Here is a 22,138-nt window from a genome sequence, read left to right as displayed (position 1 = left end):
AGGATTGTTCAGTAGCAATGCAAAAATATATGAATAAAATTTCAACACCCCAAAGTAAACTACTAATCTATGTCTTTTATATTCTCATCATTAAGAAAATGCACGACTTTTTAAAAAATTCCAAACAAAATTTAAAGAGCCCATGAATATCTTAAATATTAATGGCTAGAATAATGATAATGCCTAAATTCTACATTGTTTATGAAGCTTCCCTATAAAAAATTAAAAATTCTTCCTGAATTACAAAGTGAAACATTTACTGAAGTTCTAGAAATGAAAATGCACAAAATCAATTTGTTCAAGATATTTTCATCACTGTTTGCAGATGACATGATGCTATACATAGAAAATCCTAAAAATGCTACCAGAAATCTACTAGAGCTCATCAATTAATTCAGTAAAGTTGCAGGATACAAAATTAATACACAGAAATCTCTTGCATTCCTATATACTAACAACGAAAGATCTGAGAGTGAAATTAAGGAAACACTCCCATTTACCATTGCATCAAAAAGAATAAAATACCTAGGAATAAACCTACCTAAGGAGACAAAAGACCTCTACTGTGAAAACTATAAGATGCTGATGAAAGAAATCAGAGATGACACCGATGGAAGGGTATACCATGTTCTTGGATTGGAAAAATCAATACTGTCAAAATGACTATACTACCCAAGGCAATCTACAGATTCAATGCAATCCCTATCAAATGACCAATGGCATTTTTCACAGAACTAGAGCAAAAAAATTTTTAATTTATATAGAAACACAAAAGACCCTGAACAGCCAAAGCAATCTTGAGAAAGAAAAACAGAGCTGGAATCAGACTCCCTGACTTCAGACTATACTACAAAGCTAGAGTAATCAAAACAGTACAGTACTGGCACAAAAACAGAAATATAGATCAATAAAATAGGCTAGAAAGCCCAGAAATAAACTCACACACCTATGGTCAATTATCTACGACAAATGAGGCAAGGCTATACAATGGAGAAAAGACAGTCTCTTCAATAAATGGTACTGGGAAAACTGGACAGCTACATGTAGGAGAATAAAATTAGAACATTCTCGAACACCATACACAAAAATAAACTGAAAATGGATCAAAGAACTAAATGTAAGGCTGTACACTATAAAACTCTTAGAGGAAAACACAGGCAGAACACTCTTTGACATAAACTGCAGTAATATCTTTTCTGATCCACCTCCTAGAATAATGAAAATAAAAACAAAAATAAACAAATGGGACCTAATTAAACTTAAAAGCTTCTGCACAGCAAAGAAAACCATCAACAAAACGAAAAGAACCCACAGAATGGGAGAAAATATTTGCAACCAAAGCAAATGACAAGGGATTAATCTCTAAAATATACAAACAACTCATGCAGCTCTAGGTCTAAAAAACAAACAACCCAATCAAAATGGGCAGAAGATCTAAACAGACATTTCTCCAAAGATGACATACAGATGGCCAAAATGCACATGAAAAGATAGTCAACATCACTAATTATGAGAGAAATGCAAATCAAAACTACAGTGAGATATCACCTCACACCAGTCAGAATGGCCATCATCAAAAAATCTACAAACAATAAATACTGGAGAGGGTGTGGAGAAAAGGGAACCCTCCTACACTGGTGCTGGGAATGTAAATTGGTACAACTGCTATGGAGAACAGTATGGAGGTTTCTTAAAAAACTTAAAACAGAACTACCATATGATCCAGCAATCCCATTCCTGGGCATATATCTCGAGAAAATGATAATCTGAAAGGATACATGCACCCCAATGTTCACTGCAGCACTATTTACAACACCCAAGACATGGAAGCAACCTAAATGTCCATCAAAAGAGGAATGGATAAATAAGATGTGGTACATACACACAATGGAATATTACTAAGCCATAAAAAAGAATGAAATAATGCTATTTACAGCAACATGGATGGACCCAGAGATTATCATACTAAGTGAAGTAAGTCAAAGACAAATATCATATGATACCACTCATATGTGGAATCTAATTTTTTTTAAAAATATATAAATGAACTTATTTATAAAACAGAAACAGACTTACAGATATTGAAAACAACCATCGTTACCAGAGGGGAAACATGGGGGGGAGGGATAAATCAGGAGCTTGAGATGAACATACACAAACTACTATATATAAGATAAATAAGCAACAAGGACCTACTGTATAGCACAGGGAACTCTACTCAATATTCTGTGATAATCTATATTGAGAAAGAATCTAAAAAAGAATGAATATATGTATATGTGTAACTGAATCACTTTGCTATATACCTGAAACTAACACAACACTGTAAATCAACTATACTCCAATAAAATTAAAATATTTTTTTTAAAAAAGATACTTTCTCTTATTTCTAAAGTCCTCAGTGTGGTAAAGGAATAGTGATCATTCCTTCAGCAAAACCTCTCTTACAGTTAAAAGAAAAACTACAATGTAAAGTCGGATAGTTCAAAAAACTATGGGGATGAGTACAAACCAGAAGTCTCACCAGCAATATCAATTTTCTAGTGGGATTATTACCATTCTAGATGACTATCAAATGAAAGTATTTCTACTCACTGCTGAGCTGAATTATCACTGATTTCTTCTATTTTCAATACTTTTGCTTTTGGGATATCGCTTGTGGGCAAAAGGTCATCTTGGCTTGAGTTCTTCTTACTTGTGCCAGTGGTTGCCGTTACCTTTGCTGGATGGATAGGATTAGGCTCTGGAGCAGCAGCAGTAGTAGTGCTATCTGGCACATCAACAGTGTGTATCAAATTACCAGTTTCTTCAATAATAAGCTTCTTGAGTGGTTTCTAAAACAATTAAAATCAATTCTTTACATCAACATACAAAGGTTTCCTATTTTAGGGACACAAATTAAAAGGTTACAGTGTTTTTACAGCCAATATCCCAGTTGTAAGTAAATTCAATTTGGAGTCATACTGCCAGACTACTACCATATGTAGGTCTAAATGGGGGAAAGAAGATGCATATATAAATCATTACAAGGCAATGGAATATGCACTATAAAAGGTACAGGTACAAAGTGCTAAAAGAACAGAGGAAGGAAGATAAAAATTGACATCAGGGGGCTTCACAGAAAAAGTACCCAGGAATGCAGTGTTGAAGGGTATGGCATGGCCAGTGGAAAGGTGAGAAGTCCAGTAGGGCTGGTGTAAGGGGAGGAGAGGTTGAGACAAAGCCTGAAAGGCTGCTTAAAGACAGCTTATAAAGGGACTTGTGTGCCATATCAAGGAGTTTGAAGTTTATCCTAGAGGCAACAAAGCCAAGAAAAAATATGACCAAGTGACATCAGTATTGTGGGCTGAAGGCAAGTAGAACAAGGCCAGGCAATAACCTGCATTCTGTATGAAAGAAAAGATCCCGCATGCCGCAACGAAGATCCTACAACTACGATCTGATGCAGCCAAATAAGTAAATAAATAAATATTTTAAAAAAACAAAAACAAAAACCTAACTGCATCCTCTAACTGCTGGATAAAACCAGCCTAGAATTAAAGATTTGCCAAATAATTTACACAAAGTTGGTAAGTACTTGACCACAATAATGGTTTTTAATTTATTAAAATAAATAGCATTCACTATTTATTTCAATCATAACAGGTGGCAAATATTTTCAATTTCTTCCTAAGTTTACATGTAATACTCTTTACTTTTTAATAAAAGACGTTCTTCAATATACTCATTTTCATTCCAACTGTACAGTTGAATTTTAAATAAAAAAGCTGTAAATATAAAAACTTTTGACATATATACTAAACTCTGTTAAAACCAGGCATTCCATTAGCATAACTAAGAAAAGACCTAATGGTAACAACTGATTGTTACTAGATGAATGCACATAAATAAAAAAGCTATTAAAAGTCTGTTAACAGAATCCTGTTAGCGGTTCTATCTTTAAGGATAATCATGTTAATCTAAGGCCTTTGCTTTGCTGATAACTATCAACATCAATAGTTTTCTATCAAGATATTGACCAGGAATGGATATGTGTTAGTGTTAAAAAATAGTGTTAAAGAACAGACTATAAAAAATAGACTATAACTACTGAATTGTATCAATACAGTTCCATTTAAAACCAAATCCTTTCATTGACAACAGAGGTGCAAACATGATCCTAGTTAATAAATTTCCTAACAGATGATCTCTTTCAGGGTAGACCAGTGGCTGCTGAGAGCCGCTCAATGCTACTGATGGCTGGGAGGGATGAGGGGATGACAGTATGCTGGTAACAGGAGTGAAACACAAAAGATATCACTACAGTTGAAAGATGTAAGAAAATATGAAAAGATCAATTCATCTCTTTTTAAATTAAGACTTAGAAGCATAACATTTTATTTAACTCTATATTATACCATTTCAAGAAAAAGAAAAGAGAAATAAGAATAAACAGAGGGCTTCCGTGGTGGTGCAGTGGTTAAGAATCCGCCTGCCAATGCAGAGGACATGGGTTTGAGCCCTGGTCCAGGAAGATCTCACATGCCACGGAACAACTAAGCCCATGCGCCACAACTACTGAGCCTGTGCTCTAGAGTCCACGAGCCACAACTACTGAGCCCACAAGCCGCAACTACTGGCAACTACGTGCCTAGAGCTGGTGCTCCACAACAAGAGAAGCCACGGCAATGAGGCGCCCGTGCACCGCAATGAAGAGTAGCCCCCGCTTGCCACAACTAGAGAAAGCCTGTGTGCAGCAACGAAGACCCAACACAGACATAAATAAATAAATAAATAAAATAAATTATTAAAAAAAAAAACAAACAAGAATAAACAGAAAAGGAGAAAGAGACGAAGCACCAAGCAGAAAGGTGAAATTTTGATATGGGAAAACAGGAAAATGAAAAAAATAAAATATTTTAGTGGACACCAAGAGATCAGGACAAACTCTCATTTACTACTATCCTACCTAGGAACCCCAGGCCCAGCTGACCTACATTACTGCTCTCCTACAGTCTCTCTAGAGAATATATATTAACAGTACTCCCCGCTGCAAGCCCTCAAGCACAGGACACCCCAACCGAGCCTCTTGCTTGAATAAAGTAACCCCAGGACTCTTTTTTCTCCACCTCCTGGGCCTTCCTTTCTTTCCTGACCACTTTCCTCAGTGTCCAGGTGGCCTCACACATACATGACTGAAAAGGAAATTAACATTTGTTTTACGTGAAACTGCCTTAGCATTATTGGACATTATTTCCTTTGATCTCAACTAACCTGTGAGTTATTCTCAACTTAAGTAGAAAAAGTAAGAATCACATAGAGTTCACACTCGCCTAAAATTTTAAAGTTTATGAAATGGGGCTCAAATCAACTCAAAAGCATCATACCAAACTGCACCTACTATTTTCTAAATAATGCCCACTTTTTTAAATGGAGACCTATTACAAAAATAAATAGCAATTTTTTCCCCTTCCCACTAGGATAATGATTTTGTTTCTGTTGGATCAGTTACAAAATGGTTTACCCCAGATCTCCTCAATTCATGAAGGTGTTCTGTTTTGAGATCCAGCCACAAAAGATTCAAATTTATATTGCATTTTCACAACTATTAACATAAACTGATTTTTAAACGGAGGGAGAAGAGAACCCAACAGATTTATAAAAGCTGTTTAGGGTATACTGGCAATGGGACATTCTTCCATATACAGATATCTGATTTACCACATGGTAATGTCTTTATAATTATGGATAGCAAAAGTCTGACAAAGGCTTTGTTTTTAACTTTTGAGACAAAGTTTTACAAAGAAATAAAAGTTTAAATCACATTGGATTAAACATTTAATCGCCTTTATTGTTAAGAATAGAATAATAGCAAGTGAATATGATGTATGAAAATGTATGAAAGCAACTAAGATTTATGCCTGGCACAGGAAACAATTATTATCTCAGAAAATTCAAGAATAAAGTCAAAATAAGAACCCAAGAAAAATATTAAACAAAGAATTCCTCTATCTGTTACTAACTTGAACTATGAACTTGGCAAAACACAAACTTTCTTTGCCACACCTTCTTCCTTTGTAAAAGGAGGATAAAAATATCTGCTCTGACAGATATATATATATATATATATAAACAAAACAAACCACTGAATTTTACCAGCTACTCTTTCTGTTCCAATATTGCAGGAAAAAACTGGCTTTGTTGGACTTAATGAAAAACAGTATGGTATACCAAAAACAATGTGCAGTGTATATTCTTAAGAATAATTCTGCCTATACAGGCATACCTTGGAGATATTGCAGGTTCAGTTACAGACCACCACAATAAAGTGAATATTGCAATAAAGCAAGTCACATAAATCTTTTGGTTTCTCAATGCATACAAAAGTTATGTTTACACTATACTGTACTCTTTTAAGTGTATAATATAGCATTATCTCTTAAAAAAACGTACATACCTTAATTAAAAAATACTTTATTGCAAAAAAAATGCTAACGATCATCTGAGCCTTCAGCAAATCTTTTTGCAATAGTAACAAAGATCACTGATCACAGATCACCATAACAAATATGATAGTAATGAAAAAGTTTGAAATATTGCAAAAATTACCAAAATGTGACACAAAGACATGAAGTAAGAAAATGTTATTGGAAAAATGGCGCTGATAGACTTGATCAGCACAGGGTTGCCACAAACCTTCAATCTGTAAAAAATGCAGTATCTGCAAAGTGCAATAAAATAAGGTATGCCTGTACTAGATTTTTGCCAAAGTGCTAACTTTAGATCAAACCCCACAGAAGATGCAAGACTACTGTAATAAAATCCCAATCTCAAATAAGAATAGTAATAGAAATAAAAATATTTAATTACAAAATGTAAAACTGCTCCAAATTCCTTTAAAGCCAGAAAATATGTAGAAATATTTAGTGTTAAATTAAAAGTCACTTTAAAAAGTTACCCCAGAACTTTAAACAGCTCAATTTTCCCCAATTTGACTATGTCAATATTCCTAAGAAGTATTTTTTAAAGATTCTAAAAATGGCTCTAGGAAGAGATTTCAACATTTCTTTTAAGAGTCTACTAATTCAACATTTGTTTTCAGATCTTATTAATAGAACACTGATATTTAAATAGCAAGGGAAAAAATTAAAGGGCTTTACTTACAGTTGATCCAAGATGAGGTGGATTATCAATGGGTTTTATCTCGTTTTGCCTTTGAGTAGAATCAAGAAAGACATCATCCCAGTGTCCTTTCTCAATTAATTCCTTGAAAATAAATTTGTAATCATGACTATCAAAATATTCTCAAGTTAATCATGCAACAAATAAATGTGTTTATGCTTCAGAAAATAAGACCATATTTTGGTGGAAAGAATGCATACCTTTTTAATTTTGGAAAGTTCAGTCACTGCCTGCTTATTTCCAGGTTCCAGAAGTAAAACAGTTTCAAAATCTAAAATGAATTTTTAAGAAATATAATAAAAAAAAAAAAAAAGAAATATAATAAATTAGTGAAAATACTTTATGGAGTTCAAGAAATGATATATTTAAGGAGGGAATTCTTAATTTCCTTCAAAGAGACCGATTAATTTTTTGCTATATTACCACCACCTCTGTGTGTATGTGTATTGTCTTATTTTTCTTTACCATTTATTGATAATTTGGGGCTTCCACATACTAAAGTTTCTACAAGTAGAAAACAGCATTTTCTCAGGACTCTCAGGGTTTATACACATATCAAATCTTCTTTAGGGTTAAAATCAGTCAGAGTAAATGCTTAATTGAGGAGGAGAGTTTTAATTTTTTTTTTTTTTAAAAAGAATGAAACATTGATTTTTGATCATTTTATAGATTTATTCAATTAAAAATGCCAAATTCACAAAAAAAAAAAAAAAGAAATGATATATTTAGTTAGTAACCCCATATGTATCTCAAGAAGTTTTACTCAGGATGCTAGGAAACTGGTGGGCAATAATAAGAACTAACATTTACCAACTGCTATTCTAGTTGCTTTATATGAATTCTAATGTAACCATGACTACAACTCCACTTTACAGTGAAACAACTGAGGCCTTGATCTAGAGGTCATCTAACTTACCGAAACTCACACTGTTAACAAATGACAGGGTAATCACCAAACGTAAGACAGAATCTAAGAGAATCCCAGATAATGGACTATTATTCACCCTTAAAAAGGAATCAAAGTCTGATATATGCCACAACATGGATGAGCCTTAGAGACATGCTAAGTGAAATAAGCCAGACACGAAAGGACAACTACTGTATGATTCTACTCACATGAGGTACTAGAATAGTCAAATTCAGAGACAGAAAGTAGAATGTTGATTACCAGGGGCCGGAGCAAGGGGGAATGGAGAGTTATTGTCAAATGGGTAGAATGTTCAGAATGGAATGATGAAAAGTTCTGGAGATGTGTAATGGTGATGGTTGCACAACAATGTGAATGTACTCAATGCCACTGAACTGTACACTTAAAAATGGTTAAAACAGTAAATTTTATGTTATGTCTATTTTACCATAATAAAAAAATGCATGGGCTACAGCTGAAGCCAGACTTAAACTGCCAGATTTAAATGAACATTCAAAACACAAAGGCTGAAAATCAATTATATAAGTATTGATGTGTCAAGAAGTTAGAAAACCAGCAAATTAAGCCAAAAGATAGATGAAGGAAGGAAATAAAAAGCAGAAATATGTAAAACAGAAAACGCACAAGAGAAGTAAGTTGGTTCTTCAAAATGACTAACAGAATAAATACTTAAAAGATCATGAAAAAATAAGAATAACTAGTAACAAGAAAAAAAGTGGGGGCATCACTACAGTCTCATATTATCCTCTACCTCCTGGTTGCTGACTCCCTTTTCATTCTTGCCTTTTTCTTGCTTTTTTCCTTCTCACCTATAATTCGAATTTTTCATTAATTTTGGTCAGATTGTACTGTATGCTATTAAAAGATAAACAGGTCCACTATGGAAGCTTAATTCCTTCAAATCTACAAACCTATTCATGATCTAAACTGTGAAAGAAAATGTACTTCTCTAAGTTCTGTATCCTTGGACCATGGGAAGGCTATGCAAATCTCTGCTTCTATAACAGGAGTGTCAACAGGAAGAGTGAGGGCCGGGTGTTATAAAAATAGTCTTACCTTGTTTGGCCTCATTGAGCTTTCCCAAAAATGTTCTTGCAGTTCCCCTTCTGGCAAAAGCTTTAGAATATGAGCCATCTAATAAAATAGCTTGTGTGCAGTCTTTTTCAGCCTCTTCATACCTATTAAACATGATAAAATGACCAAGTAGAAAAATGTAGCTTACAGAAAACTTCATATAAACTGAGTTTCTAATATAAAAATATACATATAATTTCAATTACCAGCTCCCAAATCTGTGTTTGAGGGAAAAGACTAATTTTTAAATTTTTTATTCTCACCAAACTTCGGAACCATCTGGTGAGGAGAGAGAAGGTATCAGATTAAGGGAAAGTCAGGAATGAGTCTGCTGGAAGGATGAAATTAATGATGATAAAATATGAGTAGAGCAGACAAAAGAACACCGCTGCTGGCAGTGTACCTCCCCTACAACTCTCAGTATGTACAGGTACTATATTAAAAATTATAACTGGCATTAAATCTCCAAACTTCATTAATATTTACCCACAGTACACATCACCTAAGGAAAACAACACACACAAAACTTAGGATTCATTATATACGTGAAAGCATATCTAATACTTTTCATATATTCTACTTTTCATAAATTCTACTCAGTCATGCAACCAGCAATTAATTCAGTCTGAGTACTGCTTTATGACAACAAAAAGCTAAGAAAAGCTAAAAAGAACAAACAACAGAAAAAACTTGAGACCCTCATATATATTAAAATGACATTAATGAATTATTGTGAATTTATTTGGCATAATAATGGTATTGTGGTTATGTACAAAACATCCTTTAGGGATGAAATATCATGTCTCTGATTTGCTTTACAATAATTCAGGGGGGAAAAAAGCTGAAACAAATATGACAAAAAAGGTATGGCTAGTGAAAACTAGATGATTTGGTACATAGAGTTTATTATGAAAAGTTTCATAATAAAGAATATTTTTTTAAAAAAGAATCTTCTGTGATCACATTCTTCCCAAGGCCTAAGTGAATGCCATTCTACCTTCAAAACAAGACGTAGTATGAAAAAGATTAAACACCTCTGAATTCCTTAATTCACTTTTCAGCAAGAGAAAGAACATGTTTGTGTGTGTTCATGTCCATGCCCCAACCAGTATATTTTCTACTTGACTGATTATATCATTCATCCATTCAAGAAACTGCATGGTCCCCACATTTTTTACAATGAAGTCTGCACAGCACAAAGTCGGGGGCTTGCATGACGCTCCAGCCTTATCTCTGCCACTGCCCCCGCATACCAGCCATCATAGGGACCACTTGTCCTTTCCAGAGGTACCATGGAATTTCCCACTCCCGTGCCTTTGAACCTGCACGAGGACACTCGACCTGTTTTTTCACCTCACTAATCATACTATCCCTTTAGATCTCGGTTCAGTTCAAACTCCTGTTTGAAAGAGTTGCTCTTTTCCTTGTTCCTCATCTAGTCTATAATATCTGAGAGCAGTCACTATGTAGCAGAGAAAACTTCTGATATTAACTGAATCTAAAAGACACACTAGAAAAAGATACAAATAAGAGTCACATAGGGAGACCTTCAAGATGGCGGAAGAGTAAGACGTGGAGATCACCTTCCTCCCCACAAACACATCAGAAACACATCTACATGTGGAACAACCCCTACGGAACACCTACTGAACGCTGGCAGAAGACCTCAGACCTCCCAAAAGGCAAGAAACTCCCCACGTATCTGGCTAGAGCAAAAGAAAAAACAGAGACAAAAGAATAGGGATGGGACCTGAACCTCTGGGAGGGAGCCGTGAAGGAGGAAAAGTTCCCACACACTAGGAAGCCCCTTCACTGGAGGAGACAGCGGGGGTGGGGGGAAGCTTCGGAGCCACGGAGGAGAGCGCAGCAACAGGGGTGCGGAGGGCAAAGCGGAGAGATTCCCGCACAGAGGATCGGTGCCGACCAGCACTCACCAGCCCGAGAGGCTTGTCTGCTCACCCGCCGGGGCGGGAGGGGCTGGGAGCTGAGGCTCGGGCTTCGGAGGTCAGATCCCAGGGAGAGGACTGGGGTTGGCGGCATGAACACAGCCTGAAGGGGTTAGAGCACCACAGCTAGCTGGGAGGGAGTCCGGGAAAAAGTCTGGACCTGCCTAAGAGACAAGAGACCATTGTTTTGGGATGCGCGAGGAGAGAGGAGAGGGGATTAAGAGCACCACTTAAAGGAGCTCCAGAGACGGGCACAACCCGCGGCTATCAGCGCGGACCCCAGAGACATGCATGAGATGCTAAGGCTGCTGCTGCCACCACCAAGAAGCCTGTGTGCAAGCACAGGTCACTCTCCACACCTCCCCTCCCGGAGCCAGTGCAGCTGCCACTGCCAGGGTCCCGTGATCCAGGGACAACTTCCCCGGGAGAACGCTCGGTGTGCCTCAGGCTGTTGCAACATCACGCCGGCCTCTGCTGCTGCAGGCTCGCCCCACATCCGTACCCCTCCCTCCCCCCAGCCTGAGTGAGCCAGAGCCCCCTAATCAGCTGCTCCTTTAACCCCATCCTGTCTGAGCGAAGAACAGACGCCCTCAGGCGACCTACACGCAGAGGTGGGGCCAAATCCAAAGCTGAACCCCGGGAGCTGTGCGAACAAAGAGAAAGGGAAATCTCTCCCAGCAGCCTCAGGAGCAGCGGATTAGATCTCCACAATCAACCTGATATACCCTGCATCTGTGTAATACATGAATAGACGACGAATCATCCCAAAATTGAGGAGGTGGACTTTGGGAGCAACGATATATTTTTTTCCTTTTTCTCTTTTTGTGAGTGTCTGTGTATGCTTCTGTGTGTGATTTTGTCTGCATAGCTTTGCTTTTACCATTTGTCCTAGGGTTCTGTCTGTCCGTTGTTTTTTTTTTTGTATAGTTTTTAGCGTTTGTTATCATTGGTGGATTTGTTTTTTGGTTTGGTTGCTCTCTTCTTTTTTTCTTTTCTTTTTTTATTACTTTTTAATTTTTTTATTATAATAACTTTATTTTATTTCTTTTTTTCCTATTTCTTTCTTTTTTTCTCCCTTTTCTTCTGAGCCATGTACCTGACAGGGTCTTGGTGCTCCAGCCAGGTGTCAGGCCTGTGCCTCTGAGGTGGGAGAGCCAAGTTCAGGACATTGGTCCACCAGAGACCTCTCAGATCCATGTAATACCAAATGGCAAAAGCTCTCCCAGGGATCTCAATCTCAACGCTAAGACCCAGCTCCACTCAACGCCCAGCAAGCTACAGTGCTGGACACCCTATGCCAAACAACTAGCAAGATAGGAACACAACCCCACCCATTAGCAGAGAGGCTGCCTAAAATCATAATAAGGCCACAGACACCCCAAAACACACCACCAGACGTGGACCTGCCCAACAGAAAGACAAGATCCAGCCTCATCCACCAGAACACAGGCACCAGTGCCCTCCACCAGGAACCCTACACAACCCACTGAACCAACCTTAGCCACTTGGGGAAGACACCAAAAACAACAGGAACTACGAACCTGCAGCCTGTGAAAAGGAGACCCCAAACACAGTAAGTTAAGCAAAATGAGAAGACGGAGAAACACACAGCAGATGAAGGAGCAAGGTAAAAACCCACCAGACCAAACAAATGAAGAGGAAATAGGCAGTCTATAGTCTGAAAAAGAATTCAGAGTAATGATAGCAAAGATGATCCAAAATCTTGGAAATAGAATGGAGAAAATACAAGAAACTAGGGCTTCCCTGGTGGCGCAGTGTTTGAGAGTCTGCCTGCCAATGCAGGGGACACAGGTTCGAGCCCTGGTCTGGGAAGATCCCACATGCCACGGAGCAACTAGGCCCGTGAGCCACAGCTACTGAGCCTGCACGTCTGGAGCTTGTGCTCCGCCACAAGAGAGGCCGCGACAGTGAGAGGCCCGCGCACCGCGATGAAGATTGGCCCCCACTCGTCGCAACTAGAGGAAGCCCTCATATAGAAAAAAAAAAAAACAAAAACCAAAGACCCAACACAGCCAAAAAATAAATTAAATTAATTAATTAATTTAAAAAAAATACAAGAAACTTTTAACAAGGACCTAGAAGAACTAAAGAGTAAACAAACAATGATGATCAACACTATAAATGAAATTAAAAATTCTCTAAAAGGAATCAATAGCAGAAAAACTGAGGCAGAAGACCGGATAAGTGACCTGGAAGATAAAATAGTGGAAATAACTACTGCAGAGCAGAATAAAGAAAAAAGAATGAAAAGAATAGAGGACAGTCTCAGAGACCTCTGGAACAACATTAAATGAACCAACATTCGAATTATAGGGGTCCCAGAAGAAAAAGAGAAAAAGAAAGGGACTGAGAAAATATTTGAAGAGATTATAGTTGAAAACTTCCCTAATATGAGAAAGGAAATAGTCAATCAAGTCCAGGAAGCGCAGAGAGTCCCATACAGGATAAATCCAAGGAGAAACATGCCAAGACACATATTAATCACAGTATCAAAAATTAAATACAAAGAAAAAATATTAAAAGCAGCAAGGGAAAAACAACAAATAACATGTAAGAGAATCCCCATAAGGTTAACAGCTGATCTTTCAGCAGAAACTCTGCAAGCTAGAATGGAGTGGCAGGACATATTTCAAGTGATGAAAGGGAAAAACCTACAACCAAGATTACTCTACCCAGCAAGGATCTCATTCAGATTTGATGGAGAAATCAAAAGCTTTACAGACAAACAAAAGCTAAGAAAATTCAGCACCACAAAACCAGCTTTACAACAAATGCTAAAGGAACTTCTCTAGGCAGAAAACACAAGAGAAGGAAAAGACCTGCAATAACAAACCCAGAACAATTAAGAAAATGGTAATAGGAACATACATATCGATAATTACCTTAAATGTAAATGGATTAAATGCCCCAACCAAAAGACATAGACTGGCTGAATGGATACAAAAACAAAACCCATATATATGCTGTCTACAAGAGACCCACTTCAGAACTAGGGACACATACAGAGTGAAAGTGAGGGGATGGAAAAAAGATATTCCATGCAAATGGAAATCAAAAGAAAGCTGGACTAGCAATTCTCATATCAGACAAAACAGACTTTAAAATAAAGACTATTACAAGAGACAAAGAAGGACACTACATAATGATCAAGGGATCAATCCAAGAAGAAGATATAACAATTCTAAGTATTTATGCACCCAACCTAGGAGCACCGCAATACACAAGGCAAATGCTAACAGCCATAAAATGGGAAATCGACAGTAACACAATCATAGTAGGGGACTTTAACACCCCACTTTCACCAATGGACAGATCATCCAAAATGAAAATAAATAAGGAAACACAAGCTTTAAATGATACATTAAACAAAATGGGCTTAATTGACATTTATAGGACATTCCATCCAAAAACAACAGAATACACTTTCTCCTCAAGTGCTCATGGAACATTCTCCAGGACAGATCATATTGTGGGTCACAAATCAACTCTTGATAAATTTAAGAAAACTGAAATCGCACCAAGTATGTTTTCCAACCACAATGCTATGAGACTAGATATCAATTACAGGAAAAAAATCTGTAAAAAATACAAACACATGGAGGCTAAACAATACACTACTTAATAACCAAGAGATCACTGAAGAAATCAGAGAGGAAATCAAAAAATACCTAGAAACAAATGACAATGAAAACACGACGACCCAAAACCAATGGGATGCAGCAAAAGCAGTTCTAAGAGGGAAGTTTATAGCAATACAATCCTACCTCAAGAAACAAGAAACATCTCAAATAAACAACCTAATCTTACACCTAAAGCAATTACAGAAAGAAAAACAAAAAAACCCCAAAGTTAACAAGAGGAAAGAAATCACAAAGATCAGATAAGAAATAAATGAAAAAGAAATGAAGGAAACAATAGCAAAGATCAATAAAACTAAAAGCTGGTTCTTTGAGAAGATAAATAAAATTGATAAACCATTAGCCAGAGCTCAGTGCTATGTGACCAGCTAGAAGGATGGGATAGGGAGGGTAGGAGGGAGGGAGACGCAAGAGGGAAGAGATATGGGGATATATGTATATGCATAACTGATTCACTTGGTTATAAAGCAGAAACTAACACACCACTGTAAAGCAATTATACTCCAATAAAAATGTTAAAAAATAAATAAATTTTAAAAATAATAAAAAAAAAAGAAATGAAAAGGGAGAAGTAACAACTGATACTGCAGAAACACAAAGGATCATGAGAGATTACTACAAGCAACTATATGCCAATAAAATGGACAACCTGGAAGAAATGAACAAATTCTTAGAAAGGCACAACCTTCCAAGACTGAACCAGGAAGAAATAGAAAATATAAACAGACCAAAAACAAGCACTGAAATTGAGACTGTGATTAAAAATCTTCCAACAAACAAAAGCCCAGGACCAGATGACTTCACAGGCGAATTCTATCAAACATTTAGAGAAGAGCTAACACCTATCATTCTCAAACTCTTCCAGACAAAACCAGACAAAGATGTCTCAAAGAAAGAAAACTACAGGCCAATATCACTGATGAACATAGATGAAAAAATCCTCAACAAAATACTAGCAAACAGAATCCAACAGCACATTAAAAGGATCATACACCATGATCCAGTGGGGTTTATCCTAGGAATGCAAGGATTCTTCAATGTATGCAAATCAATCAATGTGAAACACCATATTAACAAACTGAAGAATAAAAACCATACGATCATCTCAATAGATGCAGAAAAAGCTTTCAGCACAATTCAACACCCACTTATGATAAAAACCCTCCAGAAAGTAGGCATAGAGGGAACTTATCTCAACATAATAAAGGCCATATATGACAAACCCACAGCCAACATTGTTCTCAATGGTGAAAAACTGAAACCATTTCCACTAAGATCACTAACAAGGCAAGGTTGCCCATTCTCACCACTATTATTCAACATAGTTTTGGAAGTTTTAGCCACAGCACTCAGAGAAGAAAAAGAAATAAAAGGAATCCAAATCAGAAAAGAAGAAGTAAAGCTGTCACTGTTTGCAGATGACATGACACTATACATAGAGAATCCTAAAGATGCTACCAGAAAACTACTAGAGCTAATCAATGAATTTGATAAAGTAGCAGGATACAAAATTAATGCACAGAAATCTCTTGCATTCCTATACACTAATGATGAAAAATCAGACAGAGAAATTAAGGAAACACTCCCATTGACCACTGCAACAAAAAGAATAAAATACCTAGGAATACACCTACCTAAGGAGACAAAAGACCTGTAGGCAGAAAACTATAAGACACTGATGAAAGAAAATAAAGATACAAACAGATGGAGAGATATACCATGTTCTTGGATTGGAAGAATCAACACTGTGAAAATGACTATACTACCCAAAGCAATCTACAGATTCAATGCAATCCCTATCAAACTACCAATGGCATTTTTCACATAACTAGAACAAAAAATTTCACAATTTGTATGGAAACACAAAAGACCCCGAATAGCCAAAGCAATCTTGAGAAAGAAAAACGGAGCTGGAGGAATTAGGCTCCCTGACTTCAGACTATACTACGAAGGTACAGTAATCAAGACACTATGGTACTGGCACAAAAACAGAAACACAGATCAATGGAACAAGATAGAAAGCCCAAAGATAAACCCATGCACATTTGGTCACCTTATCTTTGATAAAGGAGGCAAGAATATACAATGGAGAAAAGACAGCCTCTTCAATAAGTGGTGCTGGGAAAACTGGACAGCTACATGGAAAAGAATGAAATTAGAACACTCCCTAACGCCATACACAAAAATAAACTCAAAATGGATTAAAGACCTAAATGTAAGGCAGACACTATAAAACTCTTAGAGGAAAACATAGGCAGAACACTCTATGACATAAATCACAGCAAGATCCTTTCTGACCCACTTCCTAGAGAAATGGAAATAAAAACAAAAATAAACAAATGGGACCTAATGAAACTTTAAAGCTTTTGCACAGCAAAGGAAACCATAAACAAGACCAAAAGACAACCCTCAGAATGGGAGAAAATATTTGCAAATGAAGCAACTGACAAAGGATTAATCTCCAAAATATACAAGCAGCTCATGCAGCTCAATATCAAAAAAACAAACAACCCAATCCAAAAATGGGCAGAAGACCTAAATAGACATTTCTCCAAAGAAGATATACAGATTGCCAACAAACACATGAATGCTCAACATCATTAATCATTAGAGAAATGCAAATCAAAACTACAATGAGATATCATCTCACACCAGTCAGAATGGCCATCATCAAAAAATCTAGAAACAATAAATGCTGGAGAGGGTGTGGAGAAAAGGGAACACTCTTGCACTGTTGGTGGGAATGTAAATTGATACAGCCACTATGGAGAACAGTATGGAGGTTCCTTAAAAAACTAAAAATAGAACTACCATACGACCCAGCAATCCCACTACTGGGCATATACCCTGAGAAAACCATAATTCCAAAAGAGTCATGTACCAAAATGTTCATTGCAGCTCTATTTACAATAGCCAGGACATGGAAGCAACCTAAATGTCCATCGACAGATGAATGGATAAAGAAGATGTGGCACATATATACAATGGAATATTACTCAGCCATAAAAAGAAATGAAATGGAGGTATTTGTAATGAGGTGGATGGAGTTAGAGTCTGTCACACAGAGTGAAGTAAGTCAGAAAGAGAAAAACAAATACAGTATGCTAACACATATATACGGAATCTAAGGAAAAAAAAAAAAAAAAAGGCCATGAAGAACCTAGTGGCAAGACGGGAATAAAGACACAGACCTACTAGAGAATGGACTTGAGGATATGGGGAGGGGGTGGGGTGAGATGTGACAGGGTAAGAGAGTGTCATGGACATATATACACTACCAAATGTAAAATAGATAGCTAGTGGGAAGCAGTCACATAGCACAGGGAGATCAGCTCGGTGCTTTGTGACCACCTAGAGGGGTGGGATGGGGAGGGTGGGAGGGAGGGAGATGCAAGAGGGAAGAGATATGGGAACATATTGTATGTGTATAACTGATTCACTTTGTTATAAAGCAGAAGCTAACACACCATTGTAAGGCAATTATACTTCAATAAAGATGTTTAAAAAAAAAAGAGTCATGTACTAAAATGTTCATTGCAGCTCTATTTACAATAGCCAGGACATGGAAGCAACCTAAGTGTCCATCGACAGATGAATGGATAAAGAAGATGTGGCACATACATACAATGGAATACTACTCAGCCATAAAAAGAAACTAAATTGAGTTATTTGTAGTGAGGTGGATAGACCTAGAGTCTGTCATACAGAGTGAAGTAAGTCAGAAAGAGAAAAACAAATACTGTATGCTAATACATATATATGGAATCTAAAAAAAAAAAATGGTTATGAAAAACATAGGGGCAGGACAGGAATAAAGACGCAGATGTAGACAATGGACTTGAGGACACCGGGAGGGGGAAGGGTAAGCTGGGACAAAGTGAGAAGTGGTATGGACTTATATACACTACCAAATGTAAAACAGATAGCTAGTGGGAAACAGCTGCATAGCACAGGGAGATTAGCTCGGTGCTTTGTGACCACCTAGAGGGGTGGGATAGGGAGGATGGGTGGGAGACGCAACAGGGAGGAGATAAGGGGATATATGTATATGTATAGCTGCTTCACTTTGTTATAAGGCAGAAACTAATGCACCATTGTAAAGCAATTATACTCCACTAAAGATGTTTTAAAAAGTCACATAATAGTTCTTTCAGATTAAAAGATACTGTTAACTTGTCATAATATACTTATGTGGTTATCAACTAAAGCAATAAAACACAATAAATTAGAGCTCTCATAAATGTAAATATAATCACCTATTAGAAGGTATTATTCTTGGCACTAGTCAAACCTAAAAATGTAGGCCTTACAATTTTTAAATCATGTGCAATTCTAGAATAGCAAAATTCTAAATTTTCCTAAGTTAGTAAGATATGCAATGATCTTTACTCTGACTAATCAAAATAATACACTTCTAATGTGTCTATTAGTTTCAATGAGGTTAAATATACAATCAAAATTTTCTTCTGTGATAGAGGTTCCTAGCCTGAGATCCTGTGAGAGATCTGAAAACTTGGATGGGAAAAATACTGTATCCTTATTTTCATTAACTTTTAAATGAAATGCAGCTTTCCTTTCAATTACAACTGTAGATAACAAACCACAGTAGTAAAAACAGTACCTATGACTTTGTCACCAGTAAAAATCAGTTATTTTCATATCACATTACATTTGTTACAGATACCTTTGAGATACCACAACTATTTCAGGAATACAGTGGTAGTTTAACCTGCTGTTTGTTTGCATGTGATCATAGTACCCGTTTATAAATGCTCCTACGACACAGCTGGCCAACTACCAGGCAACTCTGTCCCTAGCAGTCACTCAGATGCCAAAGAATGAAGCCATATGTTATCACACTGGTATAATGTAATCATCTGTGCTGCTTTCTGGGCATTCCCTAGACATACTGGTTGATCAATATGTGGAAGATGTGTCAAAGAACACCCCCAAATTCTAGTGGCTTTACTCAAACTTTCACAATAATATGTCTTTAAAACATTTTTTAACTTTAACTTGCCTGTATTTTTTATTTTTAACTTGCCTGCATTTTAAACGTAGTTTCTCATTTTGTACTATGTTAAGTTTTAAAAGTATGTATACCAATGTATCACAAATTTTAATATTTTTAAAACTCTATTTCAACATAGTTGATTTCCTATGTAATCCTAAATGTATAATTATGCAGTTAAAAATATTATCTTGAGAAAGGTGCACCATGCAGCCAAAGCGGTCTATGGCACCAAAAGTGTTTAGAATCCTTACTTATAATATTTATAGGATTTTTTAATTCTGTAACTAGTGTGTAAAGTATTATTACAACAGATTCAAAGACATAGTTTCTGTCATCAGATATTATCCTGCTGACTGTCCAACATGGAGCCCTTGAGTGCATCGAGAAATATGTGGTTAGTATCACAGGACCAAGTTTTAGTTGTATATGTAATCAATCAGCAGTTTCAATGACAGCAATTCCCTTTTGTTATATATGTATACACTTCTAGATAAGATTCTGCCCAAAGGGTTCTGAGGTTAAAAATAACTTTCAAATCACTAATTCAGAATAACATAAAGAAATTAAAGAAGTGTTAAACTGTGTAATGCCAGAGCATTAAAACTGGAAAAATATTTCAGAGCTAACTTTTACTGAATATGTACTATGACACACACACACACTCTCTCTCTCTCTCATTTAACTTTAATGCTTAGGAGTAAATGAATTAAATTTAAATTTATTATTTAGCTAATATGCCAATTTATGGTAAATTTCATTTTTCATCTTGAAAAGAATTAAAAGTAACCAGTACTTACTTCTGAATCTTCAGATAGGCCATTGCTCTGTTAGCTGGAAGAAGGGCATTAGCGCCATCTGCTGCTATCCCTCGAGTATAGCATTCGATTGCTCTTTCATATTTCCCCTCTTTGAAAAATGCATTCCCCTATTATTTTGGAAAGCATGGAGAAGAATAAAAAAAGAAAATGCAAAAAAAAAAAATTATTTGAATTCAAATCTTTAGCAACACTGCAAGTATACCCATCATTATATCAGTAATTAAACTATATTTTAATTGCTAAAAATCCATGATACATGTTTTAGAATCTGTTAGTTTGGATTGCTTTTATATTGGCGTTAATCTCTTTTCAGTACTAAAAAAAAAAGTATGCTACTATATTACCTTGCAGCATTAACCATTATTTTATTAATTAAAGATTGGACAAAGCTTAAATTAAAAACACATTTTAATAAATATAGGCCCAGGGGCTTCCCTGGTGGCACAGTGGTTAAGAATCCACCTGCCAATGCAGGGGACATGGGTTCGAGCCCTGGTCTGGGAAGATCCCACATGCCGTGGAGCAACTAAGCCCAGGTGCCACAACTACTGAGCCTGCACTCTAGAGCCCGTGAGCCACAACTACTGAAGCCTGTGCGCCACAACTACTGAAGCCCATGTGCCTAGAGCCCATGCTCCGCAACAAGAGAAGCCACCACAATGAGAAGCCCGCACACCGCAACGCAGAGTAGCTGCCGCTCGTGGCAACTAGAGAAAGCCCACAGGCAGCAACGAAGACCCAACATAGCCAAAAAATAAATAAGTAAATAGAATTTTATAAATAAATAAATAAATATAGGCCCGAATATTACACTCTTTAGTTATATTAGAATCTGTACAGGGAATTCCCTGGTGGTCCAGTGGTTAGGACTCCACGCTCTCACTGCTGAGGGCCCTGGTTCGAACCCTGGTCAGGGAACTAAGATCCCACAAGCCACAAGGCACAGCCATAAAAAATAGAATCTGTACAAAAGAATTCCAAAACTCAAATAATTTTTGTGAAAGAACAGAGTACCAGACTGTACACCTCACTCTCCAGTAACATTAATATGCCTAAACATAGGATAAGTTAAACAGTATTGGAATGTGTATACTAGATTTCACTGTAACATTTATTTATAATCAGAATCAGATATATCACAATCAATAATCATTCCATAAGTATTTATTAGGAATCTTTTGTGGGTCCATGAAAGGCTATAATATGTTAAATTAAATCTCAACTCAGGATTTCTAAAGAAATTTTGATCAGAAATAGTTCAGTGGGAGTTAATGAAAAATAAGTAAGAATGAATTGTAATTTATTTGTATGTTAAATTTATAACCACTATATGTAAATATATGTTAAAATGCTCAAAAATAATGTTTCCTAAACTTAAATACTCTTTTAAAATTATGTATTAAGTCATCAATTACTCAAAGTTTTAATTAGTAGGCCCCAGAAGTTTTAGTATATTTGTTTCAGTTTCTACTGAAGAAGAATTTTAATATAATATTAGGAAAGACAGAAACTTAACTGATACACAAAAAGCTAAGAGT

The 22,138-nt window shown here is 36.5% G+C and overlaps 1 protein-coding gene across 2 annotated transcripts in view; it reads right to left on the bottom strand.

Annotated features, from left to right (window-relative positions):
• Positions 1-22,138, bottom strand: part of RPAP3 (RNA polymerase II associated protein 3) — a 42,519-nt gene that overhangs the window by 5,451 nt on the left and 14,930 nt on the right. For both annotated transcript variants that reach the window (XM_082422571.1, XM_082422572.1), the window contains exons 9-13: positions 20,580-20,707; positions 9,146-9,267; positions 7,362-7,432; positions 7,144-7,245; positions 2,596-2,834 (exon numbers count right to left, since the gene is read on the bottom strand). In XM_082422571.1, the coding sequence (XP_082278697.1) occupies positions 2,596-2,834; positions 7,144-7,245; positions 7,362-7,432; positions 9,146-9,267; positions 20,580-20,707 (662 nt within the window). The remainder of the gene's footprint in view (positions 1-2,595; positions 2,835-7,143; positions 7,246-7,361; positions 7,433-9,145; positions 9,268-20,579; positions 20,708-22,138) is intronic.

This window comes from Balaenoptera physalus, assembly GCF_965194825.1.
Source record: "Balaenoptera physalus genome assembly, chromosome: 13".
Classification (NCBI taxonomy): domain Eukaryota; kingdom Metazoa; phylum Chordata; class Mammalia; order Artiodactyla; family Balaenopteridae; genus Balaenoptera; species Balaenoptera physalus.
Note: the sequence above shows the minus strand (reverse complement) of the source record. Positions and strands in the feature narration are given on the sequence as shown.